The 26,431-nt window shown below is 36.0% G+C and overlaps 1 protein-coding gene across 1 annotated transcript; it reads right to left on the bottom strand.

Annotated features, from left to right (window-relative positions):
- Window positions 1–438: 438 nt before the first annotated feature.
- Window positions 439–26,431, bottom strand: LOC145591151 (anaphase-promoting complex subunit 1-like). The gene is made up of 37 exons (XM_081647552.1): window positions 26,042–26,431; window positions 25,190–25,253; window positions 24,611–24,695; window positions 24,054–24,328; window positions 23,729–23,834; window positions 23,472–23,632; window positions 23,011–23,198; window positions 22,869–22,938; window positions 21,154–21,321; window positions 19,426–19,913; window positions 17,809–18,265; window positions 17,249–17,587; window positions 16,127–16,210; window positions 15,307–15,399; window positions 15,066–15,125; window positions 14,274–14,372; window positions 14,021–14,161; window positions 13,678–13,758; window positions 10,780–10,851; window positions 10,142–10,213; window positions 9,283–9,376; window positions 9,127–9,215; window positions 8,954–9,007; window positions 8,754–8,831; window positions 7,870–7,991; window positions 7,624–7,784; window positions 6,220–6,296; window positions 6,035–6,148; window positions 5,829–5,930; window positions 4,432–4,572; window positions 3,534–3,707; window positions 3,258–3,321; window positions 3,025–3,164; window positions 2,750–2,901; window positions 2,423–2,501; window positions 2,128–2,226; window positions 439–1,389 (listed from the first exon to the last, which is right to left on the bottom strand). The coding sequence occupies exons 1-37, from the start codon at window positions 26,344–26,346 to the stop codon at window positions 1,003–1,005; spliced, it is 5,535 nt and encodes a 1,844-aa protein (XP_081503678.1). The 5' UTR covers window positions 26,347–26,431; the 3' UTR covers window positions 439–1,002.

Below are 26,431 nucleotides of genomic sequence, written 5' to 3'. Positions count from 1 at the left end.
TAATGTAATAATAAATTGTCCACATTTTAAACAAAAGCTTGAGCCATATTAGATGGAAATAAGAGCTTAGCTATCTATCATAATTCATAAACAAACATTAAGATATTTTAGTCTTTCTCTGTTCTTAGTTTATTATTTCGTATTAATAGATGATAAAGATATTGAATAAATCAATGTTTTACAATGACAAACATGAAATTCCAAATCTTATAATAAATAAAGGAGGAAGTTTAATATTTTAGTCTTTACTGATAATGATAACTAAAACTGTTAGTATTGATTATTAGGGAATAGGTAAGCCACATACCTTCTAGTTTTCTGAAAAATCCTATAATACTGCAAGAACGAAAGATAACAAAAGGATTACAGTATTGCTCAGAAAATAACAGTGCTCATTCATTTGATTGAATTGACTTTTTTTTATATATATATTTAATAGATTAACGTAATTTAATATACGAGCAGTCAAAACAAATGCTAAAATTCACAATTAATTAATACAGTAGAGAAAAGTAGACTAGTACTCTAATAGTAGACAAATATTTCAACCAAAAATGTAAAATAACATTATTTTTTTTCTAACTTCCTAGCTTCTTTTTGAAGAGTTGAATTACATTAGTCTCCACTTCTGAAGACAGAAGTCCTAAAATCATCAACTCCTACTTCCTAGAATACATCGGCAGCATTGGCCCTTGAATACAATGCACAACCTAAACTACACTCGAAGATACATCAGGGTTATGTACATTGTCAGGCTCTTGATCCCGGTCACCCGGAAATAGAAGGCATGCAGTTTGAATCAACAACAAATTCGTCATTGTTTCAAACAGAAAATTTACCTTAAACCTAACAAACTATACATATTTTACAAGCATATGTATTGCCTGTACAGAGGCCAGCTCAGCCCCCAATAATGCTTTGGAACTTTGGAAGAGCCTATCTTAGGCTCACCACTTACAGTGAATAACTTAGTACGACATGGGAATACCTTGAAAGCATGACCTAACCAGAAATTAATAATTTATCTATCTCAGAAATCACCCGGACATGAATCCGAGGAAATACTAACCTCAACAGAGGAGCTGCAGAGGATGTCTTGAGCTTAGGCTTCAATCTCTCCATAGTTGTTTGGATTACAGATGGGGACGGTACACAAAACCACTGAAGGTACCAAGATAATAGCATTGAACATTTTTTACCCCGGAGATTGTCATCTGGCCATTTTCCAGAAGTCAAATAATTATGTAAATCAGTTTGCATTTCATGGGAACAGCTGAAGAGCTCCTCTACGCGCTTCCTCAGAGACCCAAGAAAACTTGATTGAACAATGCCATCTCTTGAAGAGGATAATCTTCCTCTTAGCAAGGCCTCGTTGTAAGCTACTACAAGCTGCATTGATAAGAAATTCGTATACGTATTACATGATGAAATATAAAGATCCATATTCCATACCATAGCCTAGTAGGCCTTAATATAAGTACTCTTGACAAGTTAGTGTGCTTCCAGGTTTAAAAGAGAAATAACATGTTCCTTCATCCACTGACGGCTCAAGGTGGACGAGAATATGGAAGATTAAAGATGAATAGTAGACAATATGTAAGAAAGGCTTATAAGTGGAAATAATGCCAGGGTAATGTGCAAGAATGAGCAGTTATTGGGCTTATGGGCTGTGTAAGTGTGTAACAGGTACTCATTATCCAAGTTGCTGTACATGAGAGGACTCCAAACCAGGGAGAAGCTGTGCAGGATAGGGATTTTGCTCCCAGGAAACAGTCATAAGCACCTAATTATAACAGACAATTTGCTTTAACAGTGTCTAGGCATCAAATTTCCTACAGCAGGCTGAGCTATTATTTTGATCTGGTACAGGAAGAGATGCATATGATTTATGTTCAAGAAGCAAGGTTGCAGCTGTGGTCTATGCTATTTGGCAAGTTCAAAATGTAGCTCCTTGGAATGAGAAAGTAGACAGAGTAGAGAAAGTGATAATATACAATGAAATCCAGAACTGATTATCTCTTAGCAAAGTAAATCAGTAGAATGGGTAGGACGTGGCTATGAACAATCCCATAAAGTATAAATAGTAGACACTGAGCGATAAACTGCAGTGTCTGGTGAAGAGATTACCTTTAAGCTAGATATGAAGAGGGAATCAAAAAAGGTGACGATGTTGCCTGAAACCTGGTCAGTCATTGCTCTAATCATTGTATACAAAGACATGTAGACCTGCATAGTGTTCAGCTTAATTGATATTAAAATACAATACAAAAAAAAAAAAAAAAAAAAAAACCGCAACTATTCCTGGTACCCTGCCAGCTATCATAGTAGACGTAATGGAAATCTAAGCTGCAAATCCAAACAAAGTTTATTGTACTACAACTGTGATTTATAGTATGGAAAAAAAATAGCAGACAAACTATACCTGCAAAAGAGCTGGTCTGTCCTTGCTAACACACTCAAATAAAACTTGCAAACAAAATTCCTGGAAATCAACATCTGACCTGTTGCCCAGACAAACAAGCAGTTAAATACCAATAACACATAAACCCAACTAAGACAGAGACATAGGGACCTGAGAGAGGCAGTCATTCAGCCATCATAAGAGCAAGGTTAAGCATATTCACCCCAATCAACCCAATAGAAAAAAAAAAAAAAAAAAAAAAAAAAAAAAAATAGTGATGATTTTGACAGATTAAATAAACGGTACCATGTACACACACTGCTACATCATTCACACGTACACATTTACCTGCTGTTCCAGGAAGAGTCACAGCAAAGCTGAGCAAAAGCAATTAAGCTTGGATCAGATGAAAATGTGCTGACCAGGTGATCAACATTGCTGGAACTTGGCTCACTATTGATTTTGGGAGTGTAACCTCTCATGCTTGTCAAACTAAATGCCTGCACAAGGATAAAGAGGCAAATGTCGGCATAACTACATCAAAAAAAAGAGTTGAGATGGACCGACAAGGAGAAGTTTCCCCCCCCCCCCCCCCCCCCCCCCTCTCCCCATAAAAAACATACCTTGTTCATGGCTCGTGATATTAATGACTGACATCCAACAGGATCATCCACATAGGAACATGCTCCAACCTTTCTTTTGATATAAAGAACACCGGAATTAAATGGGTGATTTTTGTCACCAGAAAGCCACCAAGGTTTATCTGAGTGAAAAAAACACCAGCTACAAATTAAATTATTATTATTTTAATAAATTCAATTTTTTAAAAAACTAAGCAACAAAGCATACATACTACCTTCAGGAGTAAGCTCTATGACTAGGGGCCAGTACCGTGGACCACAAACACGAACACTTTTAAGCTGAAAGCAACAGAACCCTGAGGTCAAACTTGGGGGCTTTCTAGGAATATTGTGATGATGAATTAGAATTAGTTAACTACAGAAGAATATCGACTCTAAAATGAACTTGCTTTTTTGAAGTTTTCCTTGTCTTGTTCAGCAGCATTATTATTATTTACCAAGTTATTAATAGCTAAGAATGATACTAACTTTGAATCGGTATGTAAACTTACAATGACACGTTCTGGAAGAAGACAAGGCGTGACTTCACAAAAACTTGTCTCTGCATTATGTTCAGTTTCTTTAACAGTAATTTCAAGAGGGGCATAGACTGGTAAGCCAGTGTCAACATCAACTGTTTGAATCCAGCGAGCTTCAGTTGCAAGTACATAGAAATGCCTGTATGCCTGGGAGAAAGCAAGTGCAATATCTCAGATGAGCAATAATCTTGTTGAACAAATGCCAAAGATAATTAAGTAATACAAAATAATATAGTATTTTAATTTTTTGGTAAAAAAAGGAAAATAAAATAAAATCAATAGTTCCATTGCATGCTGATCTGTAAGGTAGACAAATTGTGACAATGAATCACGATATGGTTTTAGTTAAGTCACACACATCTGATTTGGAGAAATCAATGGAAATCCTATGAATGAAGGCATGAAGCTAAGGATCCTGAAGCCCAGATTTATTTTTAACTTATGGCTGAACTGCTTAAAGATAAATTCTTAACGAACAAATCAGATGAGGTGGCAGTTAATGACACAGGAGCTAATACAATGAAGGGAATTATCTCCTGCAGAAATACAGTGAAGAGGACAAAAAAGAGTTGCTACAGCTGAGCATAATGAGGATTAAGCTAAGGAGAGAAGAGAGTTATTTTAGAACCCATTGACTGTCATTAAATGTATGTTTTAGGAATTTAAACACTCCAAATATGGCTAAAATCAAAGATGGCAGACAATATGGTCTTTTCCTTTTCAGCAGATATAACGATTAACCTAGTAAAGAGTGAAGATTTTTCCAAGGCAACAGTTTGTGGTAGGAACATACTGCTCCTTTGTATTAGCCTGGACAGCATCAACCATTGCCTTTGCAAAATTTTCATCCTAACTAAACCAACAAATTTACCTGGAGGTGGCAGCGATTGTCATTTGTTCCAATAGGAAATCGAGGATAGAGAGTAATCAATAAAGCTGCAATAGCACTCTTACTAGAAGAAAACGAGCGCATTCCTCCTCCAAGAAACAAAAAGCCAATTGCCAAGCTCACCTATATCAAGGCAGTGGAATAAGTATAATTAGTTTAAATATCTCGAAGGCTACAACCACATCAAAAATATCTATCCTTGAATTATTTTTTTCAGATGATTATAAGGAAGATACAACAATAAATCTATTTGGAGACAAATACTTTCAATAACAGGATATTAAAGGAAGAAGCATTTAGAGGACTATATACAAAGGAGTGCCCGTTACAGTGTCGACCAAGTTCATGGAACAGAACAAACTCAGGGCTTTAAGTGGCACTACTGCAAAGGCGCAAACCCCTCGTGATGACAACACATAGTTTACTGAAAGTGTTTTAAGGAGTCTCTTGCTGTACCATGAATTTTTTTTTTTTTTTTTTTTTTGAAAGAAATCCCAAAGGACACTAAATTTCATTAATATAAGCCATACGGCATCTACAATTGACAATGAACGATAATGAAAACGAATTTAACAAAATCAAACAAGAATTAATCGGGGAAGGGCTAAGAATCCAAATACATAAATATAACAATTCGGCATATTTCGATCATGTAGCATTTAGATCATGTAGAAAGGCATAAGATATAAATACCCCATTTTGAAAATACTGGCAAGTTTTTAATAGCCATATATATACCCTTTCAAAACAAACAGTATGCAGTTGGCATACCTCAAAGGAAAAGATCATTTTTTACAAAGTCATATAGTTGCCACAATATTTTAAGATGTGTCAGACAGATATGAGGCCAAAATTATTTTAAATGCTAATTGTCTAGTAATACAAATTGTCAATTTTAGTGATCTTACAGGCAAGAATGAAATGATCATTAGTCCTTGGGCATACAAGACCGTTGCAATACAAACGCCCACCCTGCCTTTCACCCCTGAAGAAAATCCCCAGAAAGAAGCTCAGAGAACAGAGCTCTAGCATGTCAAGTTAACTTTCATTTTCATTACACACTAAGAAGTATCACTAAGAAGTATGAAGTAACAAGCAGAACATCTTATCCAGAAACGCTCCCCGACCGGTTGTGATGCATTGTTTTAGTTGTTTTCTATGAAGTATGTTTCTAAATTCTCATTGAACAGCTAAAATAACCCGCAAAGGCTAAAAATAAAAAGAGAGAAAAAAAGTGACAGACACAGATTCTTCAACAGGAGTGGCACTGAGAATGCAAACTCAGCAAATACAACAGCAAGAGGCCAAGAGCAACAAACGTGATACGTAGAGTCTACAAATATCAGAACATCCACTGTCAACAAACAAATAACACTTACAGCCATTTGAGTCCCAAAATTAGCTTGGCCATCAGAAGAATTTCGACTGCGCAGAAACCTGAGCAATCTAAATGTCTGCAGGTTCCCAGAACCAGCCATAACCTGCTTCACAAAAACAGTATCACATAGCATGTAAAAGTAGGCAATAGTGCAATCTCAATATACAAAGTAAAATAATTTTTTTTTTCCTGGTTTTTTTTTTTTACCAAAGCCAAGGAAAGGACAGCAAGGTGGAGGCATATTTCCAATGTGCTCCGGTCAACAAACTTTAACAACCCTCTGGGAAACATACTTCCAGCTGTACCAGAAACAGACTTAATCTGCAAAATTTAAACATGTGACTTAGAATGAGCAGAAAGGCACAATAAAATATGAGAAATAGGATAAAGACCTCATTCAGGAAGTAAATAGCGTAGCTGTAGAGCAACTCATGAGCGCTGGCATTTCTTGATCCAGCGTACTTCAAACCTGCCATAAAAATAGGGAATTGATTTTACAGAGAGAAAAAAAAAAGAAAAAAGAAAGCAAACAAACATCCACCCGGAAAAGGATATGACCAATTGACAATATAAGACATATTGGACAGAGTTAGAAATATGTTCGTGTGTCCAGGCAAGTATCAGAATATAGAATTCTAACATCTCGACATGTCTTCATAACCCTAATTCACTTCTTCATTCATATGGAAACTGCAGAAGTACAGATAGTTTACCGTTCTTTTTACTGAGTCATTGCTGCAACACAAGTTCACATCAAGCCATTTTCATGGAGGATTTGGCAAATACTAGTTCCCTAAGATCTAGTGTAAAATTTCACTGATATTTCAAGAGGTGCCAAAGAAGGCACTTGGAATAATCTGCTGCTCCACGTACAAAAGTAGTCCCTGTGTTCTTTTTGATTTTATTTGTTATTATGCAACACTTCCCTTATATATATATATATATATATATATATATATATATATATATATATATATATATATATATATACATATACATATATATATATATATTCTACCCTATTTTATTATACCCTATTTTATTATCTGTCTCCTCTCACGGTCCCCAATCATACTTTATTGATATTTCTGCTCTCACATCCCTTACTTTTAAATAAATTATCACCCACTATCTCTTATTTATGTAAAATTCTCCAACAAACCCCACCTACAAAAATTTTTAATAAATTCAACTAAACCACATAAAATTCCACGTGGATCAAAGTATTGCATTTATAAAAAAAAAATTATAATAATAAAAAAAAAAAAAAAAGGAGTATACCACTATTGAGAGATACTGCAGATATTTAATATAAAGATGGGGCACAGCTGAGATAACTGGAGGGGTGAGACAAAAAAAGTTGAAACCATATTACGATATAGTTATAGATCATATGCATCCTATAAGATAAACTGATACAATAAAAAAAAAAAAAAAAAATGCAGTGGCTCCAAGCTGACTTTTTTAGCATCATTTGTTCTTTTAATTTATTTTGTATCTTCACAAATAAATGAGCTCTGGTAGCATAGCCAGAAAAAATATAAATGTCAAAATGAAGAAGGGCAACCAAAAAAGCTAGAAAAATAGACACCCAAAGTTGATCTTAATTAAAAAAAAATAATAATAATAAAATAAAATAAAATTACAGCATCATCAGAAAAAGGAGATGCAAAATATAGTTTACACCACCACAAGGTTAAGTGCAAGAATATGCCACAATTAAATACGAAGTAATTTACAGCATGATATTCAGTTCCATATTAAAAAAGGAAGAAAGGATCATCGACCTAACTTACCAAGAGATATACATGATCCTGCTACAATATTCACATATGCTTGGACTATTGCTTCTCCATCCACCTCATCCATATCATTCCGTTCATCACCAAGAGCCCCTATACCTTCTTTCACGATCTGAGGAATCTGAGACTCAACCCATTCTTTGGTCGGGTTAACCCTGCATGTGTTCAGAAAGACAGCTTGTTAAGTTTTAAATGTATGATCAATCCTCCCATTCAAAAGATTCTTTTGTGGCATCAAACCTGCTCCACATTATCAAATTGCGAGCAATAACACGAAGCATAATGAAGTCAGGCCTCAGATACTGCAGCTCAAAATTTGTACGGGGAATGGAAAGTCTGGAAACTATCACTTCTGATTCAGTCTGAAAGAAGCAAAAATCAAGCCAAGTTATATGGTGTAGCAAGTTTGCAGATCATATGAGCAATTTTAGATTTTAAGACATATCATGTCAAATATGTAAAAAAAAAAAAGTCGGTGTAATAGCTCCATTGCCTCCATACATATCTCCACCACAGGAAATAAAAACAATATATACACACACAATCAGGGTCGCTACTAAAGCATCATCCTGAATGGAAATATCTTGAGCAACAGCAAAGAAAGGAAATTTTAAAATATTAATTGGCTTGGTCAAGTGTAAGATGAATCTATTGGCATTTTGGTGGCGCAATTGGAAAGACAGAAACCAAAGGAGCTTTCTGGACAAGGTTCTGAGAGATACTTGATATTTTTTTTTATCAGTTAAATTGGTTGAGGGCATAACTGCATATAGTTTTTGTCCTTACTCTCCTTAGCCTTCCTCTGGACTCTGGTGTATGGGACACTTCATTGGTCTCTCTCAGATGGAATTCTTAAAATCCATGCACCCCCTGCATGTTGCAATATTATGGAACAGAAGTATATGTTGTCCTCGCAAGTAACTAGTTTACATTATATCTAACAACAAATACAGCTCAAATCAGATCAAAATATTATCTGCAAATGAACGGAGTTGCAAGATATCGTAGGTTGTTCTCAATCCACTTGTAGAAAGCGAGATGCATTTCATGCATGATCATAATAAGACAATTTATCAAGACAGTACTTAATCTGGCTCACTAGATTGAGTTTGCGAAATTCATACCTTCAAAAACAACAAAGCTAAAGCAATTATAGCTCCAGGTGCAGTGACATCTACATTGACAGGAACTCCATCCAACATCTGCTTAGATAATCCAAACAGAGGAAAAATTAGCGTATACATCAAATGTCAAGGCATGTACAGTTAAACAATGAAAAGTCCCACAATTATGCCATCACATCCAACGCCTTTTTTTGAATTACCTGTCCCATACCCCTGCCATTCTCATCTGTCACTGATGTCAAAAGAGACTTTTCCTGAAAAAATAGATTGGTAGCAATTCAAAGGATTAAAGAGGATTCCATAATAAAAAGGTTCAAGCTGCATCAGGTTTAGTAAATAAAGACAGAAAATCAATGTGGCATAAGATGATTACCTGACGAGATACATCAAATTTTTCTCCAGCATAATGGAACAATCGATCAACCAACGTATCCATGCAAGCGAATTTATCCTCTCCACGACCTAGAATTGGACAGCACACATGAGCAGGAATAGGTGATAAAAGAGAGCTCGGTCTAATTATTCATACCCAAAGCAACAAGTCCAAGTGCAAATCCAGCAGAAACAGCATAGCCTTCCCTCTCAAGCACATTATCACCGCCACTTCTACGGCCTATTTCAGCCTGCAAAAGAACCAATTAGTTATGGACAATAATATGGTCCTTTTGTGTTGGAGATGCATGCTTTTAGTGGTTCTTTGCAATTAAGAGGACTGGCTATAGGACGCAGCAAAGGCTCAAAATGTAAAAACATAATTCTTTCGTTATGATCTGCATATACCTTAAGTTACACTTCATATTTGAATCAAACAAATTATCTCACTCTTCCCACCCCAAAGAAAAACACTCGGGACTCCCCTGACTCCCTGAAGCAGATCTAGGGACCTCCAAATTTAAGCAAGCTTACCCTAGCTGTTTGATTACAGTCAGAGAAGCAAAGGACTAATCATCAACAGACACGAGCACGTACAGAAAACAAACAATAAGCACTTTAAAAAATAGCAGTTGCAACAAAATTTGTGGAACCAATAAACACAACACTTTAGTTAAAAGGAGCCTTTGGTCAGTCCAGACAGAATTGGATCCAAAGGAAAGCGAGAACAAAATTACACTCAGTTAATGTTCTTTTAACAAGAAGAGTAACAAATTTGAGGAAGATATTGTAACCTACTCTGGCAGCCGCGGCATGGTTAGTAAAGATTGGAAATGCATGCTACCTCAAAAGGGAGAAATAAGATCTTTATTTAATATGCTAATGGATAAAATAAAGATCTTTAAGTAATCATGCCTCAACTAAATAGTAAAAGATATATATATATATATATATATATATATATATATATATATATATATAAAAGAAGAAAAAGAAAAAAAAAATGATGTAATTACCAGAAGAAATTGCATAGTCTGAGGATGAGCAGATCCTTCAAAAAGGAGGCCAAGAGACATCAATGCAGCTGACTGTGAAAGCATATGAAGAAAAGAAATGAGGAAGCAAAAAACTAAGGACCCACCAAAAATATTTGCAACTACATCATTCAGGAACCACCTAAGCTTGGTAAATGCAGCTATAGTACTATTCGTGGAAAGAATATAATTCACAAGCAACAGATATCAGACACATGTCTGTAGTGCAGTCCATAAAGAATTCCTATTTTCAGCAACCTAAATGTTGTACTCTATAAGCTAGTTGCACTATGTCAAATATAACTATCAAGGTTAATTTTTTTTTTTCATCCACAAGAATAAAACAAAATAACTATTAACTCGTCTACTTTTTTTTCAAAAATATCAAGGAATCAAGCAGCCTCGTAACAAACTTAAAGGACACAATCAGGGATGCACCAACTAATGTAAACAGATTTATTTCATCTATGATCTTACTATATACTTTTTATTATTTAAATCAAATGCTTCACAGGGTCATGATCCCACATCAAATTTCCAGAAATATAGGTCCACCAGCTACAAACTGTAGAAGAATGAGATATATCCTGCAAAGCATAATATAATGACAAGAAAAATACCTGCAGAACTGTAGGAACTTCTAGCTCTGGAAAGGAAGACGGATGACGGGCAGGTAAGTGAACGTAGAAGGACTGCGAAAAAATATAAGTAGCACCATAACATAATAAGATTGTTCAACGTCTATACATTCAGATGCAGATACAACCGCACATTTCAAGATGGGGAAACCAGAGAAGAAGATGGTTTAAGAGATTTAAAATGTTAAAGAGTTACATAACAATAAACTTATTGAAGTAGAGTCCATACTAATCTAAAGTATGTCAATATATGCAAATGCAGTTGTACTTTCGATTCTGCAAATTCTAGAAGGGATGATTAATGTTTCAGATGAGAACAACAAAAATGAGTATTTAACATCATTAACTAATTACAAGCATCATGATTAAATTAGCATGGATTAAAGAATAAAAAACTCAGGAAAATGAAAATGTAGGAGTGATGAAACCTTTGCAGCGTATAAGGAGGCTAAGAGTAAGGCAAAGGCAGCTGTTCGCCAAGCAAAAGAAAAGGCATATCAGGAGGTTTATGAAAAGCTTGATTCCAAGGAGGGAGAAAGGATCATTTATAAGATGGCAAAGAGAAGACAAGAGGCAAGGAAGGATATTGGCATGGTGAAGTGTGTCAAAGATAAGAACCAAATGGTCCTAGTGCAAGAGGAGGGCATCAAGGACAGGTGGAAGGGGTACTTCGATGAATTATTTAATGGAAGTAATGGAGTTGTGATAGGAGATACCTCTATGAGTGATGAAGAAATCAACATGGAGTATGTGCGAAGGATTAGGAGAGTAGAGGTGGAGATTGCACTGAGGAAGATGAAACCTAAGAAGGCGGTTGGCCCTGATGGGGTACCGATAGAGGTGTGGAGGTGTTTGGGTAAGATTGGTATTGATTGGTTAACAAACCTTTTCAACAAGATATGGACGGCTACAAGGATCCCACAAGATTGGAGGAAGAGCACCTTGGTCCCGGTTTATAAAAACAAAGGAGACGCTCAAGATTGTTCTAACTATCGAGGAATTAAGCTTATGAGCCATACTATGAAGTTGTGGGAAAGGGTGATTGAACAAAGGTTGAGGGCATGCACAAGCATTTCAGATAACCAATTTGGTTTTATGCCTGGGAGATCTACTATGGAGGCAATCCATTTGATAAGACAAATGATGGAGTTTTATAGGGTAAAGAAGAAAGATCTTCATATGGTCTTTATTGATTTAGAGAAGGCATATGACAAGGTGCCAAGAGAGATACTTTGGTGGGCAATGTTGAAGAAAGGTATCCCACGAAGGTATGTAGACCTAGTTAAGGATATGTATCGGGATGTGTCAACAAATGTGAGGACATGCGGAGGGTTGACAAAAGATTTCCCTATTACAATCGGATTGCATCAAGGGTCTGCATTAAGCCCTTTTCTTTTTGCAACGGTTCTAGACGAATTAACTAGACCAATTCAAGATGAGGTTCCATGGTGTATGCTGTTCGCAGATGATATCGTTTTGGTGGATGAGACTAAGGATGGGGTTAATGTCAAGTTGGAGCAATGGAGGCAAAGGTTGGAATCTAGAGGGTTTAAGCTAAGTCGGAGTAAGACTGAATATTTGGTATGTCGTTTTGGCACTCAGAGGGGGACAAGCAATGAAGTGGTGAGTTTGGATGGAAAGGATTTGACCATGAGTGAATGTTTTAAGTACCTAGGGTCGATCATCCAGAAGAATGGTGACATTGATCAAGACGTGACCCACAGGATTAAGTCAGGGTGGCTTAAATGGAGAGCGGCCACGGGAGTGCTATGCGACCGCAGCATTCCCTTAAAGTTGAAGGGAAAATTCTACAGGACTGCCATAAGACCAGTGTTGCTCTATGGTACAGAATGTTGGGCTTCTAAGAAAGAGCATATTAAAAAGATGGAGGTTACGGAAATGCGCATGTTAAGGTGGATGTGTGGAAACACTTTAAGAGATAGAATCAGAAATGAGGTTATTCGCAAGAAAGTAGGTGTGGCGGGCATTGTAGATAAATTAAGGGAAAATCGTCTGCGTTGGTTTGGACATGTAAGACGGAGACCCGAGGGTGCACCGGTGCGAAGAGTGGAAGAGTGGGACCATGGAGGGATTAAACGAGGAAGAGGGAGACCAAAGATGACTTGGTTGGAAGGAGTGAGGAAGGATATGAAGTGCATGGATTTACGTGAGGATGAAGTTTTGGATCGTAAGGGATGGAGGAGAAAGATTTATGTTGATGACTACACGGAATAATCAAATTTGGTTCATGTTAGCCGACCCCACTTTTGGGATTAAGGCTTTGATTGATTGATTGATTGATTGAAAGAATAAAAAACTCGTTGCAAAATGTATTGATTAGGAAGATGTCAAAGGAACGTATATGAAACATCTGGATGGAAACACTTGGATATTTCAGAAATTTTACACCTTCATGGATGCTACAGAAGGTGGCTTTTGCATTAGGGATCTATCTGGTGTCTTTCCTTCTAACTTCTTTTAAAAAGATACTTGTATATAGATGCAATGCACATATTTTTCCTTTTTAAGAGCTACATCAGGGGATTTGAACATCCTGAACAACAAGTCATCCATGTCACTTAAAGAGGTTCACTTCTCTGAATTCTAGTTATTCTACCACTCCACTGGGCTCATTCTAGAAACAGACTAAGGGGAAAGGGCTCTGCACTAGGATTCATTTTTTGTGACTAGTGAGCATCAGACCTTGTGCTTTTAAGGCATCTTAATAAAATATTTTATTGCATGCAGGGTAGTATATAATTTGTTTTACTATAACTTTCTTTACAGGGGGAGGTGAGTTATGAATCAGTGTATTCAGAAGCATAAAATGCATATGAATAAAGAGTCCATTAAATTAATTTATTAGTTAAAATGTATCACCTTCGACATTGTTGGCTCCATAGTGCCCCTGTATGATGCTGCAAGGCCAAGCATTAGCCCCACAGTTGTGCTTTCATGTCCCTAACATGAAGCAAAATTGTGGTTAGTAAAAATACTGTAGGGTTCAAGCCGTTCAACCATCAACCTGGTTTATATTCTACAGCAGGCAAAATCCTCAGGAGCTTAGGCCCACAAGTCATACTTATTGGATACTTGCCTCATGCTGCCTGTTAGTACATGAGCATGGCCTAGTTTTGACAAAATAATATTGAGTAACATTTTTATAGTACAAAAATAAAATAATATTGCTAGTAATGAAAAAAAAATTACCTACATAACATACCTTATTATAGTACTGAAATATGTCATTTATTGTTAAAACAGTTAAGTGTCCATGCAACCCCAGTGCAAAAAGAAGACCTGCATGGATAGCATTTGGCTCCTCGGGCCTGTTATATATAATCCAAGTCCTAGACACTCTGCCCTGCAATAAGAAGTTTATTATATCCATTTTTGTACTGCATTTTATAAGACCCATACATCAGATATAAGTGATGAGGAAAAGACATCTCAGGGAAGGAAAATCTCAAACATACCTGAAATGGTGCAAGCCTTAAACCAGCAGCAACTGCATTGTGAAACTCAGGCCAAGCTCGAAGCTCTTGCAAATTCCGTATGTTTGGATCTAAATTGACCTGACAAAAAAAGGATTTTTTTAAAAAAAATAGGGTAATTAAGAAAGCCAAGATTTGCACAAAATTTAGGGAAAATAAAAGCCAACACATTAAGGGGGCAGCACTTAAAGACAACAATTTCAATATTCCATGCTTCCAGCAAAAATTTGCAAAACATGAAGAAAAAAAAAAGAAGGGTGACAGAGAAATGAATATGAACCTATGATGACCACCCAATGCTAAAAGATGTATATAATTTCAAATTAAATAAGCCAATCATATAATGAATCAATATCAAAGATCCTTAAGAATAGAAGTATCACAATTATGCGAAAATATTTATTTATAACAGAAAAATTGGGCCATATGGCCCAGATTAGTCATTGTTATTTTGGAACAAATGATGATGTGCTTCAATTGAAGTTCCAAAGCTTTTTAAACAGTAACATGGCAATTAGAAGAGCAATCATGTAATTGATAAGCAAAGCCTTGCAAGAAACATGAAAAGTTATATCGCTAAATGAGGCAAAGACATGGCTGCCAATGGATTAAAAAGCAGCTAATCACATTTTCATGGAAATCACCACAGAGAACACATCTGGAAAGAGGTATATTTGATTATTATCTACATCCTATTCAAAAGAAAAATAAATGAATCAGCTTGCCAACAAGAGTTTGGAAAATTTTATCAAATTTAGTTTCATCACAGCATACAGTGGCATTCTGCTGAGCAGGCAACCGTCCAGCCAAAACAAGCTTTGGTACTGTGAGTGCCTGCAAAAGAATTTGGAAAGTCATAAACAAGCAACATCTACCACAAAAGGAGGGAGTAACCAATAACTACAAAAACTAAGTATTAAAAATAAATACTAATTCAAAAATAGAAAAAAAAAATTGAAGACTTGAAAACTATAACTACAGCGTTTATTGATCTTCAGCATATAAACATAAGTACCTCGGTCAAAAGGGTGCATGAAGTTGCCAAAGTAAATGCTCCACGTCCAAGTGGAAGTGCAGTCGTCCTTTGGGAAAACTGCCATAGCTGAGCCTTTACAAGGATAATGAATAAATTAGTCTTTCTGAATATATCTTAACAATATAATAATTTTAGAAAGAAAGGTTGTGAATTGTGTAGAAGCCCCATTGTTTTTGTGAGAGAGAGAGAGAGAGAGAGAGAGAGTATGCACAATGCATTAAACAAATTTGACCAGTGTTGTTATAGTGTTACAAAAGCACTTTCTTAAATATACATGCGACACTAACAAGATTCTACATGACTTGTTTCCTTGTATAAAATTACTTAATACGGTCAGTTAGAAATTTTTGACATGATCAAATGGAACTAACAAAAAAACTATGTTCCAATGTCACCTTAGATACAGCACCTTGCTCCCTAAATAATGCATCAAGAAAGGAAACTTAAAATAATACCCTATAAGCTTAGCCTCAGCATTCTAAAAAAATAATTCATAGCAAACAGTAAATGGTGTGCCCCACTTATACATTACCAGAAACTTTTTGATTCAAAAACCACTCTACCTAAAAAAGAACTGGAAGTTGGCACAGAAAGACTACATTAAAGGATATCCCAAGAGTATACTCCTTCAAAGATTGAGTATTTGGAACAGCATATGTGTTTAATAGAGGCAACTGTTTGATGAAAGGGAATAATGTATACTTGTATACTCACATTGCCAACCTTAATAAGTGAAAAGTGAAGACGGACTTTAGTTTGGGACAGAGGGAATAAGTATTATATGCTAGTATAACCTTACCTGTTGAAGCTCTTGGTCTGATGCAGTGGGATTAATAGATGTTTGAATTGCAACAGGTCTTGCAGAGCTCAGAAGACGTCTGACCTGGAAGAGATGAGAGAAAAATTTTAAGGCTACTTCAAGTCATGCTATACAAGTATGGTATTCTAACTTCTAATAAGAAGATAATTCATAATTAAACATATCATCACATCTGAAGGGAAAACAGTAAAAGGACTGCATAAGCACATACTACTTCCATTGTTTCACTATGCATCTCATATATTCCTATTTGGTTGTTTCAACTTGTAATGTGATGGATGTAGTTACTATTTTCTCTGTCAACTCTATGCTTTTAATGCACGACTCCATTGAAACATATTCCTTATGTTCCTTGTTCACTTCCGTATTATATGTCAACTACTAGAATCATAGTGAAGCCAGAGAGTATATAGAAAAACATACCAGTTTTTCTAAAAAAATAAAAATTAAAAAATTACCACAAGGTGATAGGGATAAAGAGGGTAGTTCCCAACATGCAAAATTAGTTCACATGTTTCACCTTCTTTAAGCGAAAAATTAACATAATCAGACCTTAACCTCCATTGAAATTATTCACTAAATTGCACATCCCTAAACCTTCAGATCTCCTGAAAGAGTATGCAAAAGTGTGAAATCTCCGAATCATTGTAGGAATCTCCCGTGTGCTTATGTACTAACCCAGTCCCTATGACTATCATCATAGGAAGAAAATGAACAGCTTCAAAAAGAGAGGAGAATTACTAGTAGCCTGTAGGCAAATTACATTGAACAGTTGTCAATTATGGGAATAAAAAATAAATAAATAAAAAATACAAAGACCATAATGGACAGCAACCTTATAGGTCAAGTATTGAAGGTTCAAGTAATACTGTGGCAATCCTAAGGTTAACTATCTTCATGAAGACTATAAACTCAGTAATATAGCAAGAAAAGATAGAGCTCATGGCATGGTCAGAAAGGATTCACATCAAATTACTTCCCGGTTACGCACATAACTAAAGCCATCTATTCTGTGCAATAGAATTAGAGCCAGTTCTCATAACCCCAACACAACGGTCAAAAGCCATGTCCAACCACATTACAGAAATTTAGATAACTGACCTCATTTAAGCGTAGGTCCCTACCATACCGCAGCTGAGTGCTAGAGTTAAACAAATGCTCCATGCCATCTATTGGACAATCATCAGAAGAATCCATGTTGTCAAATTTGGAAGTATCCATCGCAATTGTATCTAATACGGTTGAGGGAATTGTCACAGGCTGTAGATGAAGCATATAAGATGCAGACATTGAAATCAAATGCCTATTAGATTGAGTCTCAAGCTGTTCAGATTTCTTCAAGTGAGCAACGCAAGACAAAGCTAAATCTTCTCGACCAAGAAGAACGTATGCAGTTGCTGGCCACCCAGTAGGAGGAGACTCCCGGCACTTATCAACAGCCTACAGATATGACATATAAGTAAAACCATGTAAGTAAATTGGAGAGCATGAGAAAACTTAAGATGATATTAGAAGTGCACAATCGCATTAAATACTGTGGTCTCAATGTAAACTAGAAAATAGAATGAAGAAGATTGCATTCACTAATTTACTATGATAAAAATGTTACAATGCGAATATGCTACGATTTCAGCATTATTTCTTAACAATATCAGACATACATGTCTTAATGGTAATGAGACTCCAATAGGCAATAAATCAAGCTGTTGCAAACCAAATCCTTCAGCAACCATTGCAAGGACCATCTTCTCCTCGGGAGTAGATGATGAACCTGAAGCAATCTTACAAGATACACCAGAAGAGAGCTTCCCTTCCATGCTTTCTGCACCAGATAATAAGCTATAAAATGAAACCACTTTACGAGACCAGCTGACAGCAGAACTTCCATCCTTACGAGCCAGAGGTGGAATGTCATCACGACTAGCAAAGTTAAGTCCATGAAGCAAACAACTTTCAAGCCATCTGTACAAAGATGGGGGGGATCTTGGCGAAGAAGTCCGATTTCTCCTTATTATCTTGGAAAGAAAAGGAAAATCACGTACATAGTGATCAATATAACTCTCCTCTCCCAAAATATTAGCGATTTCACATAGAAGAACAGCAAGGTGCTCCAAATCTCTGCAAGAAATGGCTAAAGATCAATAAAGAATGCCACACTCATAGTGACAACAAAGAAGGTAACCATCACACATAACTAGAAGCCAATATGTAAAGAAAATTCCACAATCCAACATTTAGCACTCGGTCTCACAGGCCATTTAGAATCAAGTATAAAAATTTTCCCACAATTAAGGTACATGATAGCCACTAAATTCACAAACGCCAGGAACTTCTCGAGATTTTATACACTTGGCAAATTTCTCAAGATTTTATACACTTAGCAAACTTATCAACGGAAATGCCTGCTTTAAACAAAGTCACTGCTCATTTGCTGAACAGAGACTTATCACAGTTGCAGTCATGAAAGCGGTAGCAGTAAAGCATCAAATGTATATTGTTACGATTACTCATACAGGTCACAGCGAAATTTTATAAAGCCTTTATAGGCCTTTTGTTGGACAGTATTGACCAGTAACTGGCCTTTAGGAGTCAAACATCAATAGGCAAGCTAAAAACAACCTTACACTCTCACAGCGTGAAATACGCAATGAACATTACCTACCTCATAACAAAATAAGAAGTGCATATAGATTACAGAAAGTGAACATTTAACTTAGTTTAAACATATTTACCTGAATTAAAGTGGGTATATATACACATTAGAGTGCAAGATGAACCCATCTGATACTCAAGACACAATTCCAGCTTTGAGACTAAAATATACGAAGTAATTCTTTGAGATCACTTTTCTTATTAAAATAGACTACGGCCTTATTCTTTCACCTTCAAAAATATTTTCAGGAAACTAAGTTCAGATAAGTAGAGATTGCAATTGGTACTTTGCGACAGATCCGGGTCGAATCAATTTGGGTGATGAACTATTCATTCGGCTTCAGATCAGCACATATTTGGCTTTATTGTCAATTAGCTTATTATGATAATATATAATTAATAGAGCAACAGACATTATTTTTACATTACATAAGCCGCAAGTATGCAGAAGTACCTCCATAACACTCTGTCCCTAATTGTTTGCTCTATTTGCTTTTTCCTGGACATGAATAGTGACTACAAAAAAGGAAATTGAGCAAACAATTACGGACAGAAGGTGTAGTTCACAAAAGACCTCAATTCACAGAACACAAAAGGGTTGACAAAGTTAAGAATTTGGAGTTTACCGCTTTCGAAGATTGATAAGTTTAAGATTTTCATATACTGCATGCAAAGAATCCAGGCATTCAATTTGAAACTTGAAAGAGAAAAGTCCATCTGGGCTGTGCACTTCTTCCCTCTTTGAAGAAGAAACATGATCTTCCAATTTGTCATCCAACCCCTCAGTTGAGATTCCAAGGAAGAAATTACGATTGCAATAATTCTTATGAAATTCACTTTTGACAAGAAACTCCCATGATGACCCGGACACAAGAACAGATTTCGGTTGTGAAGTTGACTGAGACTTCCTGTAAATTTGCATTATGATGCTCTCAAATGATTTCCACTCATCAGCACCAGAATTAGCCTTTGATAAATCAGCAGTCTCACAATTACCCCAAAAAAACTGCAGGAATAGATTGTAGAAGGAAGAATTAAGGCCTTCAGCCATTGCTGTGATGCAATCATTTGCCAAGGAACACGAAGGGCTTCTTCGCAGCGCACATCTAAGCATCTGAAGAAATTGGTACACGGTAAAATATCACTTAGAAACTTTAAGAAAGCTAATGTGAACTGAGAAAAAGAATAGACCAGAAGAAACAGGCGATTCTGATACTGCGGAACTGGACATAACAGACACCAGTAAGTTAATAGTTCTCACTGCCACCATGTAGTTTAGATTCTTATTCATGAAAATCTAAGTCTCTTAGTAAGAAAGAAATTACTCTTGCAGAAAGTCTTGCCTCAAAGATCTCAAAGAAAAATATAAATCTACATCATTCCATGAGGTTGTAATTTGTAAACAAGCAAAACTGCAAAGAACACAAATTAAAGAAATAAAAACTACCAATCGAAATAAGTAAATTAGATTGTATAGATGATCGTTGTGATCTTAGCTCTAGTAAAATCCACTCATTCTTCAATAGGTGAAAATGTGAAATTCTTGATCTGCTTTTTTCTCTCTAATCTCTATTATTATCACAATGAATTTCTCTGTTAAGCATTCACTCTATTTATTACATCATAAACACATCTTAATTGCTAGAGTTGCTACCCAATGCATCCTCTAACTAACTTTCTATTAAAAGACCCTTCTGGCCTTCCCCTAAATTCTGTATATAGCTTTCATGCAGGATTGACTGCCTTCTCGAATAGGTGAGAAAAATAGCTGGCATAGGCGAGCTCTTTGCAAAGACCCTATTACGTTCTCAGAAATTAGAGCTGCCCCATACATAAATATTAAAAAAAAAAAAAAAAAAAAAGGTTGATATCAGCTTCAGGAGTTCATCAACGGATATTTTGATATGAAAAAAAAAAAACTATAACTGAAGTAACCTAAGAAAAATGTAATCAGAGAAGCACAACAAATTATCTGTAAAAATCCCATTAATTAACTGACTTTCCATGATAAACAATAAAAACTTTTGAAAAATAAAAACCATCTGCCACAACATGAATTCTGGAATCTGGAGAAAAGACACGTGAGCTTTTGCCGTTCATTTTCCACATATATATAGACTCCGCCAATGACAATATAAGACTTCAATGCCCTTCTAGCACTACCCAATATGCGGTGTTACTAGTGGATTAACTTCAGCTTTAGCAGAAAAAAGCATGTGCATAACTCCAAAATAGATAGTATCCTATGACCATGCATTCACAAAATAGTAGAATGTTCTAATGTTCTATGCATATCCATCTGTGGAAAGATATTAGCATATGAAAATACTTTAACATAACAAACTTCTGCATACCTGTCCATTGCTTAAGATCACATTTACTCTTGCCCCAACTCCATCAGCCAATCCTATAATCTTCACATTGTGAATAAATCTTCTCTTTGGAGGATTAATAGTTTCTTTAAGCTGATGATTGCCTAGAAAGAGAGGAAGTGTATATTTACAAAGGCACTGCTTTCCTGACTGCCATTGCAAAAACAATAATACATCATAGAGCGCAAAGTAATAATAAGAAAGGATGTAAAACATACAGGATCGAAAATGTCCCTCATAAAAGAAAAGTAACCACAACAACAAGTCCTAACTTTATTTAACCACCATCAGTCAAGGACTCAAGGACCCTAAAAAGAAAATTTTGTTTCCAAAAAAATATAGAGGAATTTATACAACAGAAACTCAGGAACAGATCCATTTCAAAATAATTTGCTGTTCAAAAAGCATCTGGAAGAAACAAAACCAGACCAGAACAGCAAACGTTATGCACAGAAAGGCTCGGATAAGCAATTTGTCAGCTAAAGCAGAGAGGAATGTTCTGACCCTGTAGAAGTCCAGAACAAGAAAAGTCCTCCACCCTCAGATTAAGTAGTTGTGTTACTTGTGTATATCACATAGTTTTCTAAAGGTCTTACAAATTCTCTTTGTAGACGTAATATGGAGAAAACCTCCATCTAGAACATCAAAAGAATTTTCCAATGTTAAACTCTTCTCATTCTCACTTCCCTTAATCTTCTCCTGTCAAAATGATATGATATACCAAGCTTGGCATTTAATACATCCTCTTTTCTTTCAAATTCCATTGGTATACTCCCCACAATTCCCCTCATTGGTGTCATTCTTTGTCTGTATAGGGATAATGTATTAACTGAGGAACTTTAGTTAAAAAATGGAGCACTAAAAGCTTGAATGTTCCCATTACAGGGATGCCAACTCAGTAGCAACAATGCAATGCATTGAGTGCATATCAAACCATAACACAAGAAATCTTCACTGATCTAAAGACGATGGACTCTAAATGATACAAAATGGGTTATACCGGGTGAATTTGCTCCCACACTACCCCATCTATTTCGTTCTACTCTATGAATACATTGCACTACAGCAGTCAATGAAATGAGACAATGACCATTTGCTATCACCTCATAGATCAGACGCTTAATCCCATGGAGTACATATTTATAATAAATGTGTCATTTCTTCTCTTGCTCTCGTACGTTTCCTTAGCACATTCATCTCAAGCTCCTTGACAGTGAATTGAAAGTTGAAAGTTTGAAACTAGTACAGCCACTATACTGTTTTATTTCAATGGATCTAAGTTGTCTAACATCTATTTCTAGAATGCCTTCTACAATAATCCATACATGTTAAACAGTTAAATAGTTATTCAATTTAACTGCTCATCAGAAACTCGGCTATCAGTCTGTCTGAGGACACATCTTCTCTATGCTTTAAACTGACAACCATCTCATAATTCAACATTTCAACCTCTTTAATAACACAGCAAATTTATAGTACTAATGTCCTTCATGTGGACGCAACCAGCCACAGTTGAAGTTCACACTTCCACAACTAATCAAAATGACCATATGCAATTGAAACAGATCACAAAACCAGAATCATTGAAAGCCAAGAATTACAGGGAACCCAAAAGTGATAATGATGCCAACAAGCATATACTACAGATAAAAGTGAATAATACTACTTGAAGGCACACCAAAATACAAGCAACTTACATAAAGAAAAATGATGTTGTCTGAATCCAGAACAAGAATGTCCATTAAAGGAAGCAGCCCGACCTTTTCCCTAGAAAAGACTTGCAATCAAAATACAATACAATATTTTAAATGAACTGATTAGTGTTAGGATATAAACTACCTTGGGCGGGTGACAGCAACAGGTTCGGCTGCAACTGCTTGTATGCTCCAACTCATGTCTGCTTTGACGTCAAAGAGTATATCGTCATTAATTTGAACAGTGTGAAGCCTTATGGATAATAACCTTTTCTGTTCTTGGAGAAGGAAACAAATAATAGGTGCTGCATCATCATCGGTGGCTAAAAAGACCTAAAGATGACAAAGGTTTAGTTTGTAGGAAAACATAAGATAAGAAATTCTTAACTTCTTCATTCTCGACTGGTGTATATCATTCTATGCTTTTTTGCTGGAAGAGCAAAAAATTATCAAGGCAATAAGCAGCATGGTAGATGTATATATTACACAAAGAAGGAAAAGAATCTCTGTGGTGACCATTTTTTCATTCTTTCTTTGTTTTTCATAATGATTAGCTGCACTCAGTTCAAAAGAGCATTTAGAATGGAGAATCAGCAAATAAGCAACCTTGGTAGCAGCTGCCTGGTAGCCTTTTGCTTGCCAAATTCTTCGGAATGAGAATTGACATGGGAACACTTCAGTGTGGGCTTCCTGAGAACTAGAAATTACATGCTCTCCAACACAAGTACTGACACTTTCTGCTACCCAAAGAGAGTGTTGTGTCTTCTCTGCAAACAATAGAGAAAAGTCAGAAAACCAGCGAGGTGAAAGCTTTTGTTTGTTTATAAATTTGGGAATAAATGAAGAGGCACAAGAATAGAAACCTCTATTATAGGACGCAATAAGAGGAACACGGTCACTAGTCCAGATTGTTCTCTCATCAAAATCCTTCAATATCTTCAATCCACCTCTTTCATCAACATACACCGGCTGGGTAGTATTAAGAGAATATATTAACAAATATATTACGAATGCATACATAAGGCAGAATCTTCCAGCTTATGAATCACATCACTAGCCGATAACAAGAAAAGAAAAAGGAGAAGCAGGAAAAACATAAAGGCAGACACAATTAAATAAAAAATATATTTATAAAAAAAAAACTATATATAATATTAAATGCCAAGGGGTGTTGTCCATAATGCACACCTGGGGTTCTTCAAGTGGATCATTCAATATTAGATGAGAAGACACTGAAGCTGAATTCCCTTGGTCATCGGAGCTAGAAAAGCCAAAGACCTGTTGAGGACTTTGTCGGACTTCTCTTTTAGAAAATGTATCCCTGGAACTTAATAAAGGAGCAGAAGATGAGAGAGGCGCATAAGTTGGACGGTTCCCTTCTGCCGCTTGCTGCACAAGCAGCCCAAATGGAAGCGGCCATATTGAAGTAACTATGCCCGGAAGTGGGACTGATGTCAGCTCCCCTGCAGATAGAGATGTACAGTTAATTCAATTTTCCTTTTCATGTTCAGCTAGAAAACAACAGTCTTATTTTTCTCACTTTTTTTGGAAATCACATTCAATCCAAGACAGAATGCTTTACTCAGAATCCAGAAACGCAGTACCAATTTGTTTTGTTGAATTAGTAAGGCTATCATATGAACCAGCTTAATGCTATCCATAACAATCACATGACTGCTTTCCAGATGAAGCCTGTATAATATAGATATAACTTTGAACAGCTAGCTTGGTTTAGCAACTCTTACCAGCTGTATTGAAGATTGTCAAGACATCAACTTGCAAAATACACAGTACAGCCTCAGATGAATGAGCCATATGACACCAGCAAGCCTGAGCATTCAGTTTGGACATCAATTCAAACAGATGTCAGTCCTCCACACACACACACACAAATGAGAGGGGGGGGGGGAAGAGAGAGAGGAGCAGGAGATGTGAAGTACAAGACTAGTGAAAACTAAGATGTGATACAGCATTAACAGATAAAAAGATCAATGCATCACAATTATTAATACTAAAGTCAATGTCCATGTCTCCACGATATACAAGTATACAACATGTAGAAAACAAAGGATTTCAAAGGAATACCTCCATAAATATACTCAGCCAGCAACACATCGTCTTGCAACAAACAAGATAAGACTTTATACCAGACCAATTTGAACATCAGAAAACTTCTAAGCTCTTGCAGTTATATTATCATGTGCTTAATTACAGATGGCTTTGGGAAGCTAAAAAATTTTGCATCCCACTTAAACTAAGAAAGAGTGTTTGCTTTGGTTTAATATCATAAACAAATTTATAGGAACAGAGAATAGAAAAAGTACCATGATTACGGAAGAACTTAGGGTGAATCTCTTGTACACTCGTGAACCCGTAATCCACATTATCCTGTACCCAATAAGATGATTCATTCAGTTACTGCAAAAGGCATGTTTCCAACAATATATCTGTTGAATCATATGATCAGATGAATGTACAACCCAAACAAAGCAATAAAACTTCTTATTCAGCAAAGGAGATTGTCCACTTTTACTTCCCAAATCATAGCTAACTGTGTCATTCTTACCCGCTCCTTCCCCCCTGTTAACACTCCACCTTTAAGTCACTTTAGTTACATCAAGAGCGAAAAAAAGAATATTACCATCTAATAACAAGCTTCCAATCAACAATTGTTTCAAAATTCTGCTCAACATCATAACCCCTTTCTCTCATAAGTACCCCATGAGCTCCCCGAACGACATCAATTGAAGATACTAAATTAAACTTAACATTTTCACCAAAACCTTACATTCTATAATTATGTATAGAGAAGTCACTTTTGTTGACAGCTCTTTAAATCATCAATGGAGCAATATTGTACACTCCAGTCTAATTTAATTAAAATTTTACAGGAATTAACAAACATCTTACAGTAATTTCCACATTTATCGTCAAGATTGTTTTTTATGCAAATTGAAATACACCTCGGGTTCACGCTAATTCTAAAGACAACAAATGTTAGCTACTCCTCTTCCTCTGGCTTATCCAGTCATCCTATACTCTCTACCATTTATTAATTGGCAAACAATTTGTAACAAAATTACACAAAAACATCTGAATTTTAAATACATTGCAATCAAACAAACAATAAACCTAACCAAAACCAAAATTAATTGCAATAATCTGATTGAAAATACCTATTTCCGCGGATGAAAATCTCATGATCACAACCATCAACCGAAATCGAAGACGGAGCGGAGGAATCGATACCGTCGAATTCGTCTCTCTCCCTAGTAACTTCTGGATCGAAGAGGAAGTAATCATACTTATCAGATACATTATCAATTGGCTTGCCATCGAGAGATTCGGCGATTAAGCCAAATGGTTTGAATTCTCCGAGCACAGTGAGTTCTCGAACTCCTTCCGCCATTAATGGTGAGCTCTCCTGCTTGCTCTCCATCTCTCTCTTTCTCTTTCTGCCTCTGTCTTCTTGCTTCAGCATAAATTTTTTGGTGTATATGCTCCCGCTCTTTTTCTCAGTTTTGATTTTTTTGCGTAAAACCCTAATGTTGTGGGTTTATGATATT

This window comes from Chenopodium album, chromosome 18 (genome assembly GCF_948465745.1).
Source record: "Chenopodium album chromosome 18, dcCheAlbu1.1, whole genome shotgun sequence".
Taxonomy (NCBI): domain Eukaryota; kingdom Viridiplantae; phylum Streptophyta; class Magnoliopsida; order Caryophyllales; family Amaranthaceae; genus Chenopodium; species Chenopodium album.
Note: the sequence above shows the minus strand (reverse complement) of the source record. Positions and strands in the feature narration are given on the sequence as shown.